At 32.6% G+C, this 21,949-nt stretch overlaps 1 protein-coding gene across 1 annotated transcript; it reads right to left on the bottom strand.

The window, feature by feature from the left end:
• Nucleotides 1-9,493: 9,493 nt before the first annotated feature.
• LOC127710095 (prefoldin subunit 1-like) lies at nucleotides 9,494-21,656 on the bottom strand. Its single transcript, XM_052215848.1, has 4 exons — nucleotides 21,534-21,656; nucleotides 15,504-15,670; nucleotides 14,717-14,801; nucleotides 9,494-9,600 (listed from the first exon to the last, which is right to left on the bottom strand). Exons 1-4 carry the CDS (start codon nucleotides 21,576-21,578, stop codon nucleotides 9,514-9,516), a joined length of 384 nt encoding a protein of 127 aa, XP_052071808.1. The 5' UTR covers nucleotides 21,579-21,656; the 3' UTR covers nucleotides 9,494-9,513.
• Nucleotides 21,657-21,949: the final 293 nt, after the last annotated feature.

Here is a 21,949-nt window from a genome sequence, read left to right as displayed (position 1 = left end):
TGAATTTTAATGTGCGTATTGTTATGCGTTTACTTTTCTACATTGGCTAGAGGTATAGGGGGAGGGTTGAGATCTCATAAACATGTTTAACCCCGCCGAAGTCAGGAGCCTCTAGCCTTTGTTAGTCTTGTATTATTTTTAATTTTAGTTTCTTGTGTACAATTTGGAGTTTAGTATGGCGTTCATTATCACTGAACTAGTATATATATTTGTTTAGGGGCCAGCTGAAGGACGCCTCCAGGTGCGGGAATTTCTCGCTGCATTGAAGACCTGTTGGTGATCTTCTGCTGTTGTCTGTTCTATGGTCGGGTTGTTGTCTCTTTGACACATTCCCCATTTCCATTTTCAATTTTATTTGATTTTATTATTTTAAAGATTTTTGTTTAGAAAATAATAACTGTGCTTGGAAATTATGCAAAAAACAGATGTTAGCAGTCAGTTCTATAAAACTTTTAAGTGAACTCATACATCAGACTGGTAACTTCATACATACAACTTTTGCAAATATGGCTTTGTTTAAACACTTTTAGTTCATATATTAGCTAAATTATGTTAGATATATGGTTATAGATGATATTGTTGTGACAAGATTTCTAAAATGACCATTTGAGGCAGAAATTGTGAACTTTAATTGACAAATAGGCATACAGTAAGATGTGGACTGGACACAGAGGCAGGATTGGATAAATATATAATCTTGAATGTTGGAATGATTAACTACTAAAATTTACATTTATAGTATTCTGAAATGCTTTCAATTTGTTATCAGAATAATTTCAAACAGGTTCTAGTCATGTCAGCAAACATGCACATAGGGTAAGCTGACAATAATTAAAGTCTTGTTTTCAAATTCTTTAAAAATTGAAACAGGGGTGGGGTAAAAATAATACTGTTAAAGAAAAGTAAGAGTACATGCAGTGATTTCTTTTAGGCTATAATTCTAATTCAAGAGTTTTCTATTTGAATAAATGTTTGTATAAGTTGCACTTTGTAATACAACTATTTCACAAGCCACGCCTCTTTTGGGGAGATATATAATATTTATAGATATTTAATTTTGTTTATGTACTGGTTCCCAGATATGATCTCTATGTTTCATCTCATTGAGAAATAACTTGGGAATGTTACCAGTATAAAAACAGATGGTAGCAGCGATAATTGAATTCTGAGGGACACCCAAAGTGGAGGTAGGGATAGTACAGAATTTTAGTATAAGTTTAAACTCTTAGAAGTTTGGGGCATATAAATGATGAAAATATGCCGCACAGCCCTATGTTTTGACCTTTGAATAAAAAAGTAGTGCATATCAACTTTCCTTTCTAGGATATAATTTCTTACGAAACTTCATAGTAAAAGTGGCACAGGTTTAGCCGCAAAGGGAGTTCCTATGGGAAATTGCATTGTCTATATTTACAGAAGTGCAACCTATAGTCATAGATACAATATCAAATCTTATTTTAGAGAAAAAATTATGTATAAATATAAAATATAAAATGTACTGTTCGTTAGAAGATATTTTGAAAATAATAATAAGGTAAGTTTTATAGATTTTTTAAAGACTTTGTTATAATCAGCAATGATAAAATTGAGAATGGAAATGGGGAATGTGTCAAAGAGACAACAACCCGACCATAGAACAGACAACAGCAGAAGGTCACCAACAGGTCTTCAATGCAGCGAGAAATTCCCGCACCCGGAGGCGTCCTTCAGCTGGCCCCTAAACAAATATATATACTAGTTCAGTGATAATGAACGCCATACTAAGCTCCAAATTGTACACAAGAAACTAAAATTAAAAATAATACAAGACTAACAAAGGCTAGAGGCTCCTGACTTCGGCGGGGTTAAACATGTTTATGAGATCTCAACCCTCCCCCTATACCTCTAGCCAATGTAGAAAAGTAAACGCATAACAATACGCACATTAAAATTCAGTTCAAGAGAAGTCCGAGTCTGATGTCAGAAGATGTAACCAAAGAAAATAAACAAAATGACAATAATACATAAATAACAACAGACTACTAGCAGTTAACTGACATGCCAGCTCCAGACTTCAATTAAACTGATTGAAAGATTATGTCTTCATCATATGAATATCAGGCACAATCCTTCCCGTTAGGGGTTTAGTATCATACCATCATAACATATATGAGAAGAACATAACCCGTGTCATGCCAACAACTGGTTTTTAAATAAATGTGTTTAGTGCCGATGCAAAGACCCTATAAGTGAATCAATATTAACGCCAAAATATGCAATCTTTAATGACCTGACAACAGTATCGTAACTATGTCCCTTCTTAATAAGTCTATTTAAAGGTTTTGTTAGCTTCAGAGGTGAATACTGACATTTTTGTGCTTTATAAAGAATATTTCCATAAAAAATTGGATGTGAAATACCTGAACGTATAAGAAGTCTACATGTTGAGCTATATTTACGAATGATGTCCTTATACCGATGATAAAATTTAGTAAATGTTTTGACTAGTTTGTAATATCGAAAACCCTGGTGTAATAATTTTTCAGTAATACATAAATTTCTCTCGTAAAAATCTAAAACATTGTTACATACACGAGCGAATCGTACAAGTTGAGATATATAAACACCGTAAGATGGTGACAAGGGAACGTCACCATCTAAAAATGGATAATTAACGATAGGAAATGAAAAATCATCTCTTTTATCATATATTTTAGTATTAAGCTTTCCATTAATGATATAGATATCAAGATCGAGGAAAGGGCAGTGGTCATTGTTAGTATTAGCTTTATTTAAAGTAATTTCAACAGGATAAATTTCTTTAGTATACATACTGAAGTCGTCATTATTGAAAGCCAAAATATCATCCAAATATCTAAAAGTATTATTAAATTTGTGTATCAGATGTTGTTTCGATGGGTCTTTGCTGATTTTTGTCATAAATTGTAACTCATAGCAATACAAAAAAAGGTCCGCAATAAGTGGTGCACAGTTAGTCCCCATTGGAATTCCGATAACCTGACGATTTACAGGTTAAATTATCTGTTTTATGACCCAGGGGTAGACAGTTTTCTATGCCACTGGGGCCTCAAATTTGCTAAATTATTCTGCTGTTGCTGTGAATATGAAATATTTAGTACATATTTAGGATAGAACACACTATTGTTAGTTTTATTGAGGTATTTTTGTATTTCTAGCTTGTAATTTTTTTCCCCGGTCACAAAAACGCAAATTCAGGTGTTACAGCTTACTTTTGGGTTACTTTGGGGTTATCGCCAGGACAAAAACACCCCAACAACAATATTCATCAAGGACCTATGAGTTTCAATGACTGCGAAGAGTAAATATAAGCACTTCTCAACAATTTAAATTACAAATATGCATATATTATGAATTTATTTTGCATTCAGGGCTTGAAGTACACCATGCATACTGGAAACTGTAAATTTATGTGGAGTCATCATAATTGAGGCCCACCATGAAATATTTATAAAACTTTATATTTGAGCTAATTACATTAAAATCTCTGAGATAAACCAGATTTGGTGAAATTCTATATGTTCTCTTTTTTCACCCAATATATGTTACACTTCTGTAAATATAGACAATGCAATTTCCCATAGGAACTCCCTTTGCAGCTAAACCTGTGCCACTTTTACCATGAAGTTTAGTAAAAAAATTATATCCTAGAAAGGAAAGTTGATATGCACTACTCTTTTATTCAAAGGTCAAAACATAGGGCTGTGCGGCATATTTTCAACATTTATATGCCCCAAATTTCTAAGAGTTTAAACTTACTAAAATTCTGTACTATCCCTACCTCCACTTTTTGTGTCCCTCAGAATTCAATTATCGCCGCTACCATCTGTTTTTATACTGGTAACATTCCCAAGTTATTTCTCTATGAGATGAAACAGAGATTATATCTGGGAACCAGTACGTAAACAAAATTTAATATCTATGAATATTATATATCTCCCCAAAAGAGGCTTGGCTTGTGAAACAGCTGTATTTATACAAAGTGCAACCTATACTTACAATTTCTATGAATTGTGCGATACAGCTCTGAATTTGAATTGTGATTAAATATTTGAAATAGCATAGTTTTTGACACATAAGGGGACGACCATTTGATATTCGGGGGGGGGGGGGGGGGGGGGGGGGCAGCAGGAGGATTTGTTTTGGATCGGTTATTTATTTTTGTGAAATTAAAGGACAGATTTTTTATTTTCTGCACTGTTGAAGCATGATTTTTCATTTTCATTAAAACAAGGGACTGATTATTTATTTTCACAATTATATTTTAATATAATATTTGAAAACACACAATTTTTAAATTAATTTTTTTATTCTTAAATATATATTACATGTATAGTCAAGTCATTATGTACCACCATATAATCAAAGTTAATCATCATCCTCTGGAAGTGAATCTTCTGAATTCCAAACTGCATACATTGCATACGTACAATGTATTAATTTTGCTGTAACTATAGTTTTCTTTAAAAGTAAAAAAATTTCGGCAAAGGGTTTGGGTGGCCGCAAGAAGCTATAGAAAAAAATGATACAAAATACTGCATTCTGCGCGTTTCCCAGACCCTTTCTTAATCTGAAACGCAAGTTATTTCTGCGTTCTTTACTTTTTCGACAATATTTTGGTCTCAAAGCAAAATATATAGATTCAGTGTAAGACTTTTAGTTTTTAGGTACAACATCAAAAGACTAATATGTAGGATAAAGCAAAAATGTAATTCACATAGAAAGTATGTGGCTGCTGTTTTTTTTATTTTCCTTTTTTTTTTGTGTTTCTGCTTGCAGAAAATCTTTTATTCCTGTCAATTATGTGTTTTTTTTTCAAATTAAGTTAAGAGGGGGCTGATTATCATTGATATAACTATGTCAAGTAAGTTTTTATAACACATTTCAATTACAACTTGATGTAGTTCCTTACTGGGATACAATTTAAAGTAGTTTGTAAAATTTGATAAAAAGTCCTTCAAATTAATAAAATTTAGATTTAAAACAAAAATTACTATATTACCGATGGGATGCAACACTAAGAGAATAAAGAAGGGCAATCAATGAACAAAGACAAATCCGGGAACAGATAAAACACAAAGCGACAAACAATAGACAACTAACACTGAAAACTAAAAATAAATAAGAAACATTGATCCTGAAAAACGGGGGCTACGTCAGAGGGTGAACAGACCTTGCTTCTTGCAAGACACTCGCCGTGAAAACAATCTGATATGAAGACAAGCTTTTGTTTTTAAAATTTCCAACATGAGGCATTTGCCTCAATGTAGTTACATCCCTGTAATAAAAGTAGGGTAAATGTTCTTGAGACAATATACCTCAAGTTAAATGAAACCCATTTTAAGACATTTCAAGAACATTAATATTCATGATATTTATACATTGTATTATTAAAAGATTTGGGAAGTTTTCCCGAAAAAAATTGAAAAAACGATGAATTTTGGAAGAATCTGGTGCCATCTCATACTTTAGAATAGCATTTATAAAATGGCTTAAAAGACCTGGCGAGTTATCTATTTTCAATACATTGTAAGTCAGTCTATTTTCAATACATTGTAAGTCAGGTTATTTATTTTCAAACTACCACAGACCAAACCATTCATTTTTGTTATTATCAAGGCTGAGTTATTTATTTTCAAAATCCTCCTGCCCCCCCCCCCCCCCCCAGAATATCAAATGGTCGTCCCCTAATGAATGTGGTCTAAGAACTGAAAAATAAATAAAATGCTCCGCTGGGCACAGCTTGATACTACCGCAGAGGTCGAACCCTTAACAGTTGGGGCAAGTATGGACACATCATTTAAGCCTGATACAGCACTGAATTTGGATTGTGATTAAATATTTGACACAGCATAGGTTTCTGACACAGAATGAATGTGGTCTAAGAACTTCAAAATTTTTAATTTACCTATTCAAACCATATCATTATTATTTGCTTTTATATATAAATCAGAAATAACCAATTTAAAATGGAAAATTTTAAAGAAAAAAAAGGAACCCCCCCAAATTTTTTGAACCCCCTTATGATTCAAACTCAATCATAGCCTTCCCTTAGTGGTATGGTACCTTGCAGCACAATTTCAAAGAGATCCATACACTTGAACACAAGTTATTGTCTGGAAACTAGAAAAATGCTTGTTTTTTGGTCCCTTTTTGGCCAAAATTCCTAAACGTTGAGGGCAATTACCCCCAAACTCAAACCCAGCTTTCCCTTTGTAATATGGAACCTTGTAGTACAATTTCATAAAGATTCATACACTTACACACAAGTTATTGTCCTGAAACTAGAAAAATGCTTGTTTTTTAGTCCCTAATTCCTAAAATCTTGAGGCAATTACCCCCAAAATCAATCCCAGCCTTCCCTTTGTGGTATGGTATCTTGCAGTACAATTTCAGAGAGATCCATACACTTGAACACAAGTTATTGTCTGGAAACTAGAAAAATGCTTATTTTTGGCCCCTTTTTCCTAAACGTTTTGGGCAATTACACCCAAACTAAATTCCAGCTTTCCCTTTGTGATATGGAACCTTGAAGTACAATTTCAGAAAAATCCATACACTTACACACAAGTTATTGTCATGAAACTAGAAAAATGCTTGTTTTTTGCCCCTAATTCCTAAAATTTGGAGGCAATTACCCCCAAAATCAATCCCAGCATTCCCTTTGTGATATGGAACCTTGTTGTACAATGTCAGAGAGATCCATACACTAACACACAAGTTATGTCTGGAAGTTAAAAAAATGCTTATTTTTGGCCCCTAATTCCTTAACTGTTGGTACCTTAACCCCCAAAATCAATCCCAACCTTCCTTTTGTGGTATTGAACCTTATGGTAAAATTTCATAGAGATCCATTCACTTAAACTAAAGTTAGAGTGCGAAAACCAATGTGTCTTCGGACAATGACGACGACGATGCCAACGTCATACCAATATAAGACCGCAAAATTTTTTTGCTGCCGTATAAAAATTGGACTTTTACCCATTATGGTCCAATATCCAAAATCTAAATACAAGGTTAGTTTCCGCATTTCAAAGAACCCCAAGAAATCAATTTTTGATGAAATCAAACAAAATTTTATTTTGGACCCTGATTTGGACCAACTTGAAAACTGGGCCAAAAATACAGCTCTGAATTTGGATTGTGATTAAATATTTGAAATAGCATAGTTTCTAACACAGAATGAATATGGTCTAAGAACTGAAAAATTTGAAATTGGACATTTACCTATTTTGGTCCAATATCCTAAATCTAAATATATGGTTAGAATCAGCATACCAAAGAACCCCAAGAATTCAAGTTTTGATGAAATCAAACAAATTTTAATTTTGGACCCAGATTTGGACCAACTTTAAAACTGGGTCAAAAATCAAAATACATGTTTAGATTCAGCATATCAAAGAACCCCATGAATTTAATTTTTGTTAAAATCAAACTTAGTTTCATTTTGGACCCTTTGGACCAATTTGAAACTGGTCACAAAATCAAAAATCTAAATACACAGTTAGATTCTGATGAAATCAAACAAAGTTTAATGTTGGACCCTTTGGACCAATTTTAATACAGGCCCCAAAACTAAAAATCTAAATACATGGTTAGATTCAGCATATCAAAGAACCCCAAAGAGTTCAATTTTTGATGAAATCAAACAAAGTTCAATTGTGGACCCTGTGGACCAATTCAAAAACAGGCCCAAAATCTAAATACAAGGTTAAATTCTGCATATTAAAGAACCCCAAAAATTCAAGACTTTGAATTAATTACATTGAAATTGGTCAAGAAGTAAGCAATTTATACAAAGTATTAGAAAAGTATTGTTTTTTTACCCCTTTTTTCTAAATAGTTACGGCCACAACCCCCATTATCAATTTCAACCTACCTTTTTTGGTATGGAACCTTGTGGTAAAATTTCATAGCGATCCATAGATGTGTACTCAAGTTATTTATTGTCAGTAAACCAGAAAATCCTATTTTTGCCCTTTTTTGGTCCCTAATTCCTAAACTGTTTGGGCCATAATCGCCAAAATCAATCCCAACCTTCCTTTTGAGGTATGGAACCTTGTGGTACAATTTCATAGAGATCCATACACTTATACACAAGTTATTGTCCTGAAACAAGAAACATGCTTGTTTTTGCCCTTTATTTGGCCCTTAATTCCTAAACAGTTAGGGCAATAACCCCCAAAATCAATCCAAACCTTCCTTTTTGTGGTATGGAACCTTGTGGTACAATTTCATAGAGATCCATACACTTATTCTAAAGTTATTGTCTGGAAACCAAATATCGTCAGACGTTGATGACACTGACAACCACGACTGCTTACAACACCATAATATTATACGACCACAAAACTTTTGCGGTCGTATAAATACTGCTATGTAGCTTTAATCTATTGAGATATTGTTTTAATCATGCCAATATTTCAAAGCCAACCAGATGAGAAAATGAGGTAAATTGTTAATTTTTGTTTGTTCAAAACCGAAATTTCGCATAATGAAGTATATATGATAAAAATGTGCTATATCCAGAAATTCTATGTACTATAGCAGAAAATTACCAACCAAAAAAGATAAGTGGGTGATTTAGACCTTAAATTATTGTTTCAGACACAAGATTGATCTCAACATTTTTATATATGAATATACAAGAAGCTGACCAATAACTTCAGAAGCCTAAACTAATCGGTTTTCTATGCCAAGCCTAAAATGTTCAGTTTTCCATGTCAGGAGCCTAAACTGCTCAGTTTTCCATGTCAGGAGCTAAACTGTTCAGTTTTCTATGTCAGGAGCATAAACTGTTCAGTTTTCTATGCCAGGGGTATTGAATGCTTGGTTTTCTATGCCAGGGGCATCAACTTCTCAGTTTTCCATGTCAGAATCCTATACAACTCAGTTTTCCATGTCAGGAGCCTTAACTGCAGAGTTTTCTATGTCAGGGGCCCAAACTGCAGAGTTTTCTATGACAGGAACCTAAACTGCTCAATTTTCCATGGCAGGAGTCTATACTGCTAAGTTTTCCATGTCAGTAGCCAATACAGCTCATTTTCCCATATCAGGAGCCCAAACTGCTCAGTTTTCTATGTTAGAAGCCTATACAGGTCAGTTTTCCATGCCAGGAGCCTGTAATTCAGTGGTTTTGGTTTTTGCTCTCTGTCATATTTGTTTTTTGGTAATTGTTTTTTTATAAATCTGACTGTGCTAGAGGTTTCACATTTTGTCATGTCAAGGCCTTTTATAGCTGACTATACCTTGTGGGTTTTGCTATTTGTTGAAGTCATTGACCTAAAGTTGCTTCCATCCACATAATTTATTCTCTGGTGGATAGTTGTCTCATTGGAAATCATACCACATCTCCTTATTTTTTTATACTGGTTATAAACTTATTTCCCTAATTGACACTTGGACCACCAATGGTCTTATATTTGTGTAAAGAAATCTGAAGCTGATTAAATATGGCACCATAAAGTATATGCAATAATGATGTAATCAGTTTATTTATTTTGCTTGTTGACGACTTGTTATCATTTCTCTAAGATTGTCCTCACTTTCTTTTATATTTCTTTCTAAATATGTTTTGTTTTTCTGAAAATATAAAAAAAGAATGGTCATTGATTATATACATGTATATAAACCTCTTACAGCATATAAACTTATAAAAAGTAGCCCTGTATCATTAATCTGGTATCAATGAATTAATGTCTATACCAGTAACCATTAATCTATGTATTTTCATTAGCAAAATGAAAACCGATGGCTCCATAAAAATATCTCTAGTTGAGACCATACTGTAGTAGAAGATTTCAAAACTCACATGTTTGGTAAAGTTGTTCGCCAGTGACAAGCCTTATATAGCTTCAATGCTTTGTGGAATGAGTTTTACTTATTGTTAAAGGCCGTACGGTGAACTACAGTTGCTAACTTCTCACTTACTTTGTCTCTGGTGGAAATTTGCCACACTGAGAAATCATACCACATCTTGTTATTTATGATCTTAATTTTTCAGAACAGAGTTCCAATGGCCCCCGCATTGCACATATTTTATCTGTCCAAAGGCAATAACTAAAAAAACTTTTTATAAATATCTTGGAGAATTTCAGGCTTGAGAGCAAATACAATGCAATTTCCGATATAATTAATATTTGCAAGGATCATTACTCTTATAAAAATATTTGATCTGCAACTGATTTCAAAAATTGTCCAAGACATAAACCTTTGATATAAATTTGATAAAAATCTGGCAAAAATTGTACATGTGAGAGCGCTTACAATACAATTTTCCATATAATCAATATTTCGAAGGGGCATAACTCTTTTAAATCAAAGTCATGGAAATCACTCATGGAAAGATTGGAAGCGTAGTTTGAATAATTTCAAATCATATTTAAGTATGATGTAGACAAAAAAGAATATTTATAAAGCACTATTGCTGACAATTGCATTAACTGCAGGTCTTTAGAAGGATAAGCACTTTTTCAGTAGATAAAATTGGCTAAATGTGAATCAAATTGAATGATAGCGGGTCCCTTAATTTGCACAACAATTTCATTTAAATTGCAGTTTATGTCTTAACCAAATAATGTTGCCTGTTACATGTTTCACCCTTTTACATTTTATCTTTTGAAACAAATGAAATTATAAAACAAAGATTCTTCTAATAAAGTTTATCAATTATCCTTGTAAGATATAGGACCAACAGATAGACTTGAAGCTAATAACTTTATTGTGTCAAAATATTATTCTAAAAAGGTTGTTTTGGGGCATTTGTAAGTTGAAACATATTTTTCTCCTCTGAGAATTGCCAATTGATTTTGAAAACAATTATCAGGATTATATGACACTGAAGATTAAAAGTTGTAGTGTATTTTAATCAATTTATAATTTAAATATTTTTCAGAAAAGGGCATTGAAAATGTACTTTTCAACATAAACAAATCAAAAAACTTATTTTATTGAAATGGGGATTCTTTCTTTATTGCGAAAATATTTATACTCTTCTTATATTCAATTGACTAAAAGGTTAACAGACATATGATGGGGAATAAACTAAAACAAGAATGTATCCATAGTACACGGATGCTCCACTCGCACTATCATTTTCTATGTTCAGTGGACTGTGAAATTGGGATCAAAACTCTAATTTGGCATTAAAATTAGAAAGATCATATCATAGGAAACATGTGTACTAAGTTTCAAGTTGATTAGACATCAAATTTATCAATAAACTGTTAACACAGAGAAATGTCTCACCTATTTGTAATTTTGATAATACAAATGTTGAAATTAAAATAGCAATACTTTAACATGTAAGTTATGCAAATATTCAAAGTCAATGAACCATGACTGAAGGTACAGGGCTAAACAATCTCCATGGAAATGAGATGTGCCAATGCTAATACAACTGCAAACCAAATACCATTGACTTTTCATAAGTCGTTCCCTTTAAACAAACCTAAACACAAACATTAACTTGTAAACTATGTAAAAGTTTCAAAGTCAATGAACCATAATTAGGGGTTGGGGTTATATAATCTCCATGGAAATGAAACTTGCAAATCCCAATACATTTGCATACCAAATATCATTGACTTAACATTAGTGGTTCATCTTAAACTGACCTAATCACAAACTAATACATGTAAACTAAGCAAAATTTTCAAAGTCAATAGACCATGACTGAGGGGTAAGGATCAAATATTCTCCATGGAAATGAGATGTGCTAATGCTTATACAACTGCATACCAAATATCATTGACCTACCACTAACAGTTCCCCTCAAACTTACCCAATCACAAACTAATACATGAAAACTAAGCAAAAGTTTCAAAGTCAATAGACCATGAATGAGGGGGCAGGGCCAAATAATCTCCATGGAAATGAGATATGCCAATGCTTATACAACTGCATACCAAATATCATTGACCTACCACAAGTGATTCCCCATAAACTGAGATGTCTTTTCAACGCTAGGATGAGACATGTGTTTTTAAGTGCATAATTGATAGGCAAGGGAGATAAGTACAAATTACATTAAGAAAAGCAACGGGAACCTATATTTTTTTGGACCAAAAAATACTGTCTGAATAATTTTTTTTTAATTCTACAAGGTTTTTGTTAAAAAAAAATCAAATTTCTAAAGTCTGTATCTCGAAAAAAGCTATCATTGTCGCCTATGGGGAAATTAATTGTTTATTGCAATCTTAAAAAGACTACAAGAATTTAGTTCCAAGAAGGATAACTCAATTATTCTCTTTTCCAGCCCAGAAAGATCTAATCAAAATCTGTCTCCAACCTTCTGACTTTAAGACATAAAGGTTAAGGAGGGCCTTTGAGTTATGGTGCAAGGCTAAAGATGAGAAAATATGCTGTTAGTACATTTAGTTAGATTTCTAAGGTACATTGTAAGATGATCTCCAATCAAACATACTTGAAATTTGTTTAGCAGCACTATTTTTAATATCCAATAGTACCTGTAGCTATTTCAATGTTAACATTTTTTTAAACAATAGTAACTATTATCGTTGTCAAATAGTACCTGATATCTACTGATCTGTATCTTTTATAAGCTTTTCAGCTGTTTTGTTTGAATTTTTATTGTTATTTATTTATATGTATACAAATGAAATGCTGAAAAAGTAAAATGAAAAAAAAAACATTTAACATGTTGTCATCGTGTAATTAAGCTCATGCAATAACAGCCTTAGACTAAGGACTATACTGTTATCCATAAAAAGGTTGGTGTTCGTCTCACTAAAAAGTGCCTCAAGCCCTTAAAATCCTATTTTGAACATCATGTTCTGCTATTGAAAAAATTTAGGCAAATCATTTACCGGTACAACTTTAAAATGTGGATGTCTTTAATTAAATTGTTTAAAACTGTCCCTTCCAACTAGTGTGAAAAGCTTAATTAGGTAAAAAAATTATCAGTACTAAGAAGGGTTGAAAATATTACATATAATCAGGGCTTGTATTTCATTCTATAAGACTATATTTTTTTGTAAATGAAAAGCCCCATGGGCTAGCATGGAAGATTTGTCCATTCATTCTATGAAATTCTTGTAGTGATCAATCATAAAAGTTGTATTCAACATTAATGTATTCTGACATCAGTAATTTTCTAACAATTGATTGTATCATCAATCATAGGATATCAGTTATGATCTGTTGTTTATACCCTGTCTGGGTTCTTGATCATATGTGAAAATCACACATGTCTTAGGCTAATACTTGCACTTGCCTGAATGAAATATCCCCTTTGAAAAACCCTTGGCATTGGTCTGTCAGAAAATTATATTTCTGAATAATATGTCTTTTCATTCTGATGTAAAAATAAAAAACTCCAAGGTAAACTGAATTTTTGATTATTGCTATAATATGGCAATTCTGTATTCAAATAAATGGGGAATGTGTCCATGGGACACAGATGATGCCCCCCTTTGCATATAACGTTATAAAGGGACATAACTCAAGAATGGTAAAAGTGATGCTATCCAAATTTGTACTTGATCTGAGTTTTGTGGTAATAAGCATTGTGTACAAATTTCATAACATTTGGTTGAGGCAAACTTAAGTAAAGACAACAGAAACGAAAAATTCAGCCATTTTTGCCATTTGTAAATGGGCACAACTCTAGAAAGGTAAAAGTGACGCCGACCAAATTCAAACTTTATCTGAGTTTTGTGGTAATAAGCATTGTGTATAAGTTTCATAACATTTGGTTGAGGCAGACTAAAGTTAGAGATTGGAAACGAAAAATTCAGCAATTTTTCCATTTGTAAAGGGGCATAACTGTAGAATGGTAAAAGTGACGCCACCAAAATTGAAACTTGATCTGTGTTTTGTGGTAATAAGCATTGTGTATAAGTTTCATAACATTTGGTTGATGCAAACTAAAGTTAGAGAACGGAAACCAATTATGGGACGTACGTACGTGTGGCAGACAGACGGACATACAAACAGACAAGGGTAAATCTTAATGCCCTCTCAGCTACGGCAGGGGCATAAAAAAATGTGTCTAATTGAAAGCATGACAATGGATGAGAATGAAGGAAATCATTTTATCTGGCCTTGCAGAAAAAAATAACAGATTGCAATCAAAATGGTAAGTATTCGGTAATTACAAAACAACAATAGACATCAGTGGTCTCTTGAGCCCAAAATAGATGTGTGCAGAGCCTTCCGCCCAAACACCCTCTTCCAAAATGCCCTTGTGCCGTTATGTTGCATAATGAGGGTTGTTCTGCTGTTCCTCATTATCTTAGTGACGTAGACTCTAAAGTAACAATATAAATAAAATGCAATGGCTCTATTGATGTCTTATCATTCAATGTAAATTAAGATGTCCAAACCTTTAAATTTGTATATACCTGTACATTTGTTTGATATGTCAAACAGGTTAATCCAGATTTATTTTTATAAAATGTTATTGAAGGCAATCAAATTGTGTATATCTTTTAATTGGTATTTTATAATATTAAATATATAATATATTTGATTTTCTAAAGTATTGTTTACAAAGAAATAAGTCTTAATTACACCTTTAATAAAAACAACCCCACACATATATACACATTTTCAAAAATAGTGAATAACATTCTTTTATCATCTGCAAATTACATCTTATCCGCACAAAATATTTTAGAATCTACATCAAGTTTATATAAGACTGTTCATTTTAACATGAAACAGAAAGGTTGCATACCTGTAAGGATTCTATTTTTTCTTCTGATGCTTTCATTTTTGAATCTAACTGCTTTTTAATTTCTTGAGGAGGCTGCAATATGAACCTACAAAGAAAAACACAATAACTTAGATAATAACTTTATAGTACAATTTAAGAATTTCAAAATACAATTTTTTTATTTATGAAAAAAGAAAGACCGTTTGAATCCAAAAAATATTACACCCATATTCACATGATTTGAAATTCCAGCCCATTAAGCATGTTGTTGAGGTCTAATTGAAATACTTGGTAACTCCTTTATGACGTATTATCACAGCATTCCAACCCTTTCTGCTGGTCACATCATTAAGTATTGTATGTCTCAACTAAGTCTACTTATTTTTATCAAAGTTTTATCAAAATAGCATTGTCTGCCACAGGATAAATTATACAAAATATAATTTGTAGGGAGTTGGTTTATCAGCATCTCTTCATTGGTGTTGAGTCACTTTTAGAGGGAATTTGACTCTACATGTATATGATAAGCATCAAAAATAGCTTTATGGTTTGCATGTTTTTTGTCTGACATGCTATCAATGACATATTTTGGCAATATAAAAGGACATTCCAAATATTATTATTTCTGCCAACTTTGTTTCAGTTAATTCAGTAAAAACTGCTAATTAATGCCTAGACATCAAATAAAACATTGATCATGATCCCTGAACGATGAATTTCTACCAACTGATCCTACAACCAAACAATCAACCTGATTGACAAAATTTCTTACATAAAATTAACAGACAGGAAATCTCTGTATACTTACATTCTGCCCACTCCTTCATACAGACGGGTTTCTTCTGCCAGGGATGACAGTTCATGATATACCAATTTTGAATGCTGAATTGTTCTCTTAAGGGCCTCTATCTGAGCATCGGAGATCTTAATTTGATTTTTGGAGTTAATCATCTTTATCTGAAGTTCTTGAAATGCCTACAATGATTTTAAAAAATAGTCTATACATGTATAATAACAATTTCTGTAAACAATGAACACTTTTCTTCAGATGCTATTTCTTGATCCAAGTGTCAAACTATTCCATGAGAATCAATTATAATCAGAAATTGCATGATTACTGATTACCTGTGATTACATTGCAAAATGTTATTGATTACAGCTGATAACAAATGTACGATTAACCAATGCCTGTATGTGATAGTTTTTCAAATCAGAGAATCAAACACATATATTTTACTTCCAACGTTAACTGTAAGATTTGTATTATTGAACCTTGCTGGGACCAACTTACAGGTAAATTTTATTTGTTTGTATGCAACTTAAGGAAAAGGTCCATTGTACTACAATGTAATAGTTATTATTTTTTTTAAATTAATTTTCTTAAGAATACGGATTTTGGTTATACATGTAGTTGGTTCATGTTCTGTTGTTCGCCATGGTTCGTAAAAATCTTCAATGGTGGAAAAGGAAAATTTACAAAAATAAGAGATGTTTTTAATGCAATAGATGGAAGAAACATGAACTATTGGCAATTTTTATCATGTTCTTATGAAGTAATAATTTATTTTATTGAAAATTAGAATGTTTCAATGTATGCTTTTGCGTAAAAATACCTGAAGTGAAAGAAAATACTTTTTAAAAAGTTGTTTCTTTGAAATAACAACATAAACTGCTTCGCTGAGCGCAGCTAGATACACCAGCAGATGTCCAACGCTGAACAGTTGGGGCAAAAATGGACACAATATTCAAGCTTGATACAGGTCTGAATTTAGATTTTAATTAAATATTTGACATATTACAGGTTTCTGAATAAATGTAGTCAAAGAACTTGAAATTGGTTATATGAATTGAATTTATATTCAATTAAAGATTTCTTGCTGTTGTGCAATACACTGTGCTGTTGCGCAATACTTAGTAAATCTGTTGTCAGACTATAAACAAATAAAGTTCAATTAATTCTCAGTCATATTAGAAATTTATGAAAATCAAAAGGGAGCTTACATCAATAGATATAAACAATTCACCAAAGTTTCATGAGAATTGCTGACAGCATTTTTGAGTTATTGTCCGAAAACTGGAAAATCCCCCCTTTTTTAATGAATAAAACCCCATAACTCAGAAATGTAGAATGTAAAATTTATAAAATTCTAAAAGGAGCTTACTTAAATAGATATAAACAATTCACCATAGTTTCATAAGAACTGCTGAAAGCATTTTGGAGTTTTTGTCAGAAAACTGGAAAATCCCCCTTTTTTCCAGTTTTCGGACAAAAACTCCAAAATGCTTTCAGCAGTTCTTATGTGAATATCTTTTATGAATAAAACACTGTAACTCGGAAACGTAAAATCCAAAATTTTTAAAAATCGAAAGGGAGCACATGTCAATAGATATAAACAATTCACCACAATTTCTTGCAAGTTGGTGAAAGCATTCTTAATTATTGTCCGAAAACTGGAAAATCCCCCTTTTTTAATGAATAAAACCCCATAACTCTGAAACATAAAATTTAAAATTTATAAAAAACGAAAGGGAGCTCACGTCAATAGATATAAACAATTCACCAAAGTTTTATGCAAATTGGTTAAAGCGTTTTTGAGTTAATGTCTGACTTGTTGACGACGGACGGACAGGCGGACGGACGGACAACAGTTTACCATAATACGTCCCGTAAACGGCGTATAATAAGACCAATCTGTAAAGTCAATGTTTTCACCAAGTTTCAAGAAATAAATTGTTGATGTCTTTTAATTTCTTTACTCATGTTACTTATAAATATATAATTATAAAATTGCTATTCCATCAACTTGGAAAATTGCTGATGATGAAAGCGACTGTTGAGAACAACCAAGCAACTAGATATCCCTTTTGACTATTGGGAAAAGTGAAGTAACAAACAGGAAAGCGACTTCTTTTCCCAAGTTGCCAGGTAGCGTGAGCCCTGGCCATAGGACCAGTCAAAATCATAAGTTCACAATGAAATCAGACTTTAATTTTTTTTTATCAGATCAGAACTGTTTACCAGTTAAAGAGTCTGACATGATTGCTACATTGTATGTAAACCACACTCGTTTTTTGGCCGATCAGGACCAACAGGTCTAACAATTTTCAACAGCTCCTGTTTCACCAGGGAAATCAAAAATTTTGAAAGTAGACATCTTATATCAGGAGGACTCAATCTCACAATGAAACATTGGGAAAGGTGGACTGTTTTCAAAACAAATCACATATTTAGACTCTACATGTACATGCCCTTTAGCATGGTTAGATTTAACCGGAAATTTTAAACAGTTAATGGGATTAATCATGTTAAACATTAGTTTGATATATTTTTTATTCATGCTCGTCTATCATGGATATACATGTACACGATATAAACATGATATAACAGGGTTGGCAAAGTAATATCCCGCCTGGGTTTTCCCTGGCTGGGCAATACTCCCAGAAACGGGTAATATTACTGGGCAATATGATTTTTTAAGCTTATTTTTACACAGAATAGTAAAGACTTGTTGTAGTTTCATAGTATTATAGCTAAATATATATATATTTTATACAGATAGCCATTGGGAGTCATTTCTAGGAGATTGAAAATTCAATTTCATCCTTTTCTCCACTAGTTCTGTGTAGACAAAATACAAGTTTTGCACATTTTGGGATATCTTGTTAATTTCCAAGCTTTGTTTCAATAATCCAAAATTTGAAAAAAAGGCATTTTATTGCAGTGTTTAAGTGAATTGTAAATTTTAATTGTTATACAATCATATTGCTAAATAAACACCCTAAGGGGACATGTCATGAACACTTATAGAAATGAAAAGGGTGAGTATTGTTATATACATGTAAACAAATTTTTGGTATAATCTGAATAATTACTTATTAATTAGTGATCATGGTGATGTACATATAAATATGCCAAAACTTATCAAACACTTTTAGCAATGAACAAAAATTGTTTAAAAGTATTTTTTCTTATATATAATTGTTAATTCTTAATATTAGTTATATATATCTAAAAAAACAAATTGAATTCTTTGGCTTTATGTAAATAGTTTGACCAATCAAGATAGAATGATGATTTAATAGATTTTTAGGAGGATCATTAAAGAAAGCTTTTCACATTTGTCTTATGTATCTTCATGTACACTTGTCTTACATTTGCTGGAACAATACTTTCTCAGATTTACACACTTTATAATAAGAGTCTCAAACAAGTGAACTAATAAATTAAGAAACTACCATTTTTATAAATCTGTTTAATGTATCTCATTTGTGATTAATCACTGAATCCTCTTTAAAATTCAGGCCAGTATTTCATTAGTCTGAGATTACTCTGACGTCCAACGGCTGTTTTGCCAGACAAGCTGGGGCCGTGGGACGTCAGAGCTCGTCCCATATCAAAAAGTGGATATTTGCCCGTCCAAAATAAATACGCTGCTTCGTCGCTTCTGGTGCCAATGGACGGCCTTGGAATTATATAAATCGCAGACTACACGAAATTCGTCGGACCGTCGGACAAATCCGGTGAATAATGGATCGGTCTGGTAAAATTTTGTTGAATTCCGGTCCGAATGTCCGGTGTTGTTTTTTTCATGGATTTTTCTAAAAACCCTACATTTTCCCCAATTTTGGGAGCAAAATACCCAAACGATCTCGAAATTCATTTTCATCTTTATTATTCATGACAACGATGTTTATTTTGTTCAACCGCTAGCTTTATGCCGAAAATCGCCGACAAGTAATGTGTAAATCCGAGTAAAAATATATCTGACTGACAAAAACAACAATGGCTGCCATCAACCGGAAATGTAGACAATACCGGATCAGATTCCGGGAACGGATAAGGCCAATTCCGGGTTTTGCCGATCAAATACAATAAATAAAAAAATAAAAAATCCAAGCAGGTTCACAAAATACAGTACAGCTATGAAATATAAACACTAGAATTGAAAACCAAAAGATATAAGAAAAAGAAAGAAGATACAGGAAATATTTTATACAGAAACTCAAAATTATTTTTAGTTCACAAATAATTTTCATGTCAAAATCCAATAAAATGTGACATTACTTTTCTTTATCACTGAAATGCATTCAAGCAATTGTGCACAACTTTCATCGAAATATACACTCTTGTCACATGACTTTGTTTTTGTGCATTTTGGAGAGGAGTAGGGCACAACAAGTCATAAGTTTGTTGTATTTTGTCGGATAATATACAATTATATGTAAAAAAATTGGTCTGGTAAAATTTCATTCGGTCTGGTAAAGCTAGGTTGTTTACCAGACCGAATGTCCTGTAAAAATAAAATTCATTCGTGTAGTCTGAAATCGGGTATCAATTTGTTCATTTTTCATTTATCTCTTCATTTATGTAAGTTTCACCTACCTGCCACCCTTTATTTTCTAATATTTAGACAGTTTTCACAGTGACCCATCGATTCAGACATTTTTACTTTTATTTTCAAATGGACGTCAAGTTTCGAGAGATTTCGCGACCTCGAGACTCAAATATGCAAATATTTATACTTTTTTCACCTCCTTTATAGGAGATCGATATTTAACATTTAGAAGCCAACCACGATTTTTCACCTCCTTTACAGGAGATCGGTATTAAGCATTTAGTGCCAACCACGTTAACAATCGGAAGCTCTCGGATATTAACATTGCTTGCATCGTAAATGAGCGAGGTGTTAAATTATATATTCATATTGACCTAGGGTCATATGCATACATCATTTCCCATAGTCCATTGTGCCTTACTTTTTTCTCGTGATCACATGACAATCTTTCAAAATGAAAGTCAAAAAGCCAGAATCGGTGGGTCACTGTGAAAACTGTCTAAATATGAGAAAATAAAGGGTGGCAGGTAGGTGAAACTTACATAAATGAAGAGATAAATGAAAAATGAACAAATTGATACCCGATTCATATAATTCCAAGGCCGTCCGTTGGCACTAGAAGCGACGAAGCAGCGCATCTATTTTGGACGGGCAAATATCCACTTTTTGATATGGGACGAGCTCTGACGTCCCACGGCCCCAGCTTGTCTGGCAAAACAGCCGTTGGACGTCAGAGTAATCTCGGACTAGTATTTCATATTACCCAGTATTACCCGGTAAAACCCAGTAAAACCCGGGTTTTCCCAGTATTTCCCACTGGGCTGGGCAATACTCATAAAACCCAGGTTTTTGCCAACCCTGTAATAAAGAACAATTTTCATATACATAATTTGTAATCAGCAAGTAATCTGAATGTAATCAGGATAAATTGAGATTACTTGTAATCAGAAAATACATGATTACTGATTACATTGAAAACTGTTTCTGATTACAGCATGCACATATCATTGTATACAAGTACAGCGGATTACGATTACTGATTATGATTACCCCATGCCAGATTTGTGTTTCGTTATATTTTGCTTTTTATCCAAATTAAACATTTTTTGCAAAGTAAATCTAATAATCTATATCCTAAGAGGGTTTTAAATTGTTAGAAACCTATTTCAGTGACCAGTCCCAACCTGTTAATAAACAGGTAGACATAACCCTTATCAAGTTTCATCTTACTAAAGTGTAAATAATGGTCTTCTTGTGAACTTATACCCTTGTTAGTTTAATGAAATATTGTAACAATTAAACAGCAGAGACTCGACATGCGATGTTGCTGTGTTCCATGACAATGCTGTTTTAACAGTATAATTTATAAAAAGGCCGTGCACAGAAGGTTAAATAAGCAAAAAACAACTCTGCCTCTGATCTTAATGTTTTGAAAACTAAACACATCTATTCTAAAACTATATGATAACAATCCAGAATAACTGAAAGAGTTCTATAAAAACCTTTTTAAGCTCCATATCAACGGGCAACCCTGCTTTCGATGCCATTCTGTTATTTGATCAATGTGTAAAGAAGGCTTTATTTCGTTCCGTATATAAAATGTATTACAAACGCACGACTAACTGCAATATCTTAAAGTTTCCCGAACCATATAAAGTAAGTCTTACGTATTTAAACATTTCATTACAACAACGCACTACAACGAAATGAGTAATTATAACGAAGTCCGAATTAGTAGCTGTTTAAATCCTCAAAGTTAAAAAAAATATATTTTTATTAACAAAATAACGTTAATTTCATTACTAACATTATTTATTGATTTACATTGTCGAAAGACATTTCAAGAAATCATTAAAAACAATTACTCCGGCGGCATTGAGAAACGGTAGGATTATCCTATGATTAGTTAGGCGTTGTA

Source organism: Mytilus californianus, unplaced genomic scaffold, assembly GCF_021869535.1.
Source record: "Mytilus californianus isolate M0D057914Y unplaced genomic scaffold, xbMytCali1.0.p SCAF_7, whole genome shotgun sequence".
NCBI lineage: Eukaryota > Metazoa > Mollusca > Bivalvia > Mytilida > Mytilidae > Mytilus > Mytilus californianus.
The sequence above is the reverse complement of the archived record's forward strand: the minus strand, read 5'-3'. Positions and strand labels throughout refer to the sequence as shown.

Coding starts and splice junctions, on each gene's coding strand:
- LOC127710095 (XM_052215848.1), bottom strand. CDS start 21,578: ATGGCATCGAAAGCAGGGTTGCCCGTTGATATGGAGCTTAAAAAG. Junction 15,671..21,533: donor TTGATATGGAGCTTAAAAAG/GTTTTTATAGAA, acceptor AAATCATTGTAG/GCATTTCAAGAACTTCAGAT. Junction 9,601..14,716: donor AAAAAATAGAATCCTTACAG/GTATGCAACCTT, acceptor TTATATTTTCAG/AAAAACAAAACATATTTAGA.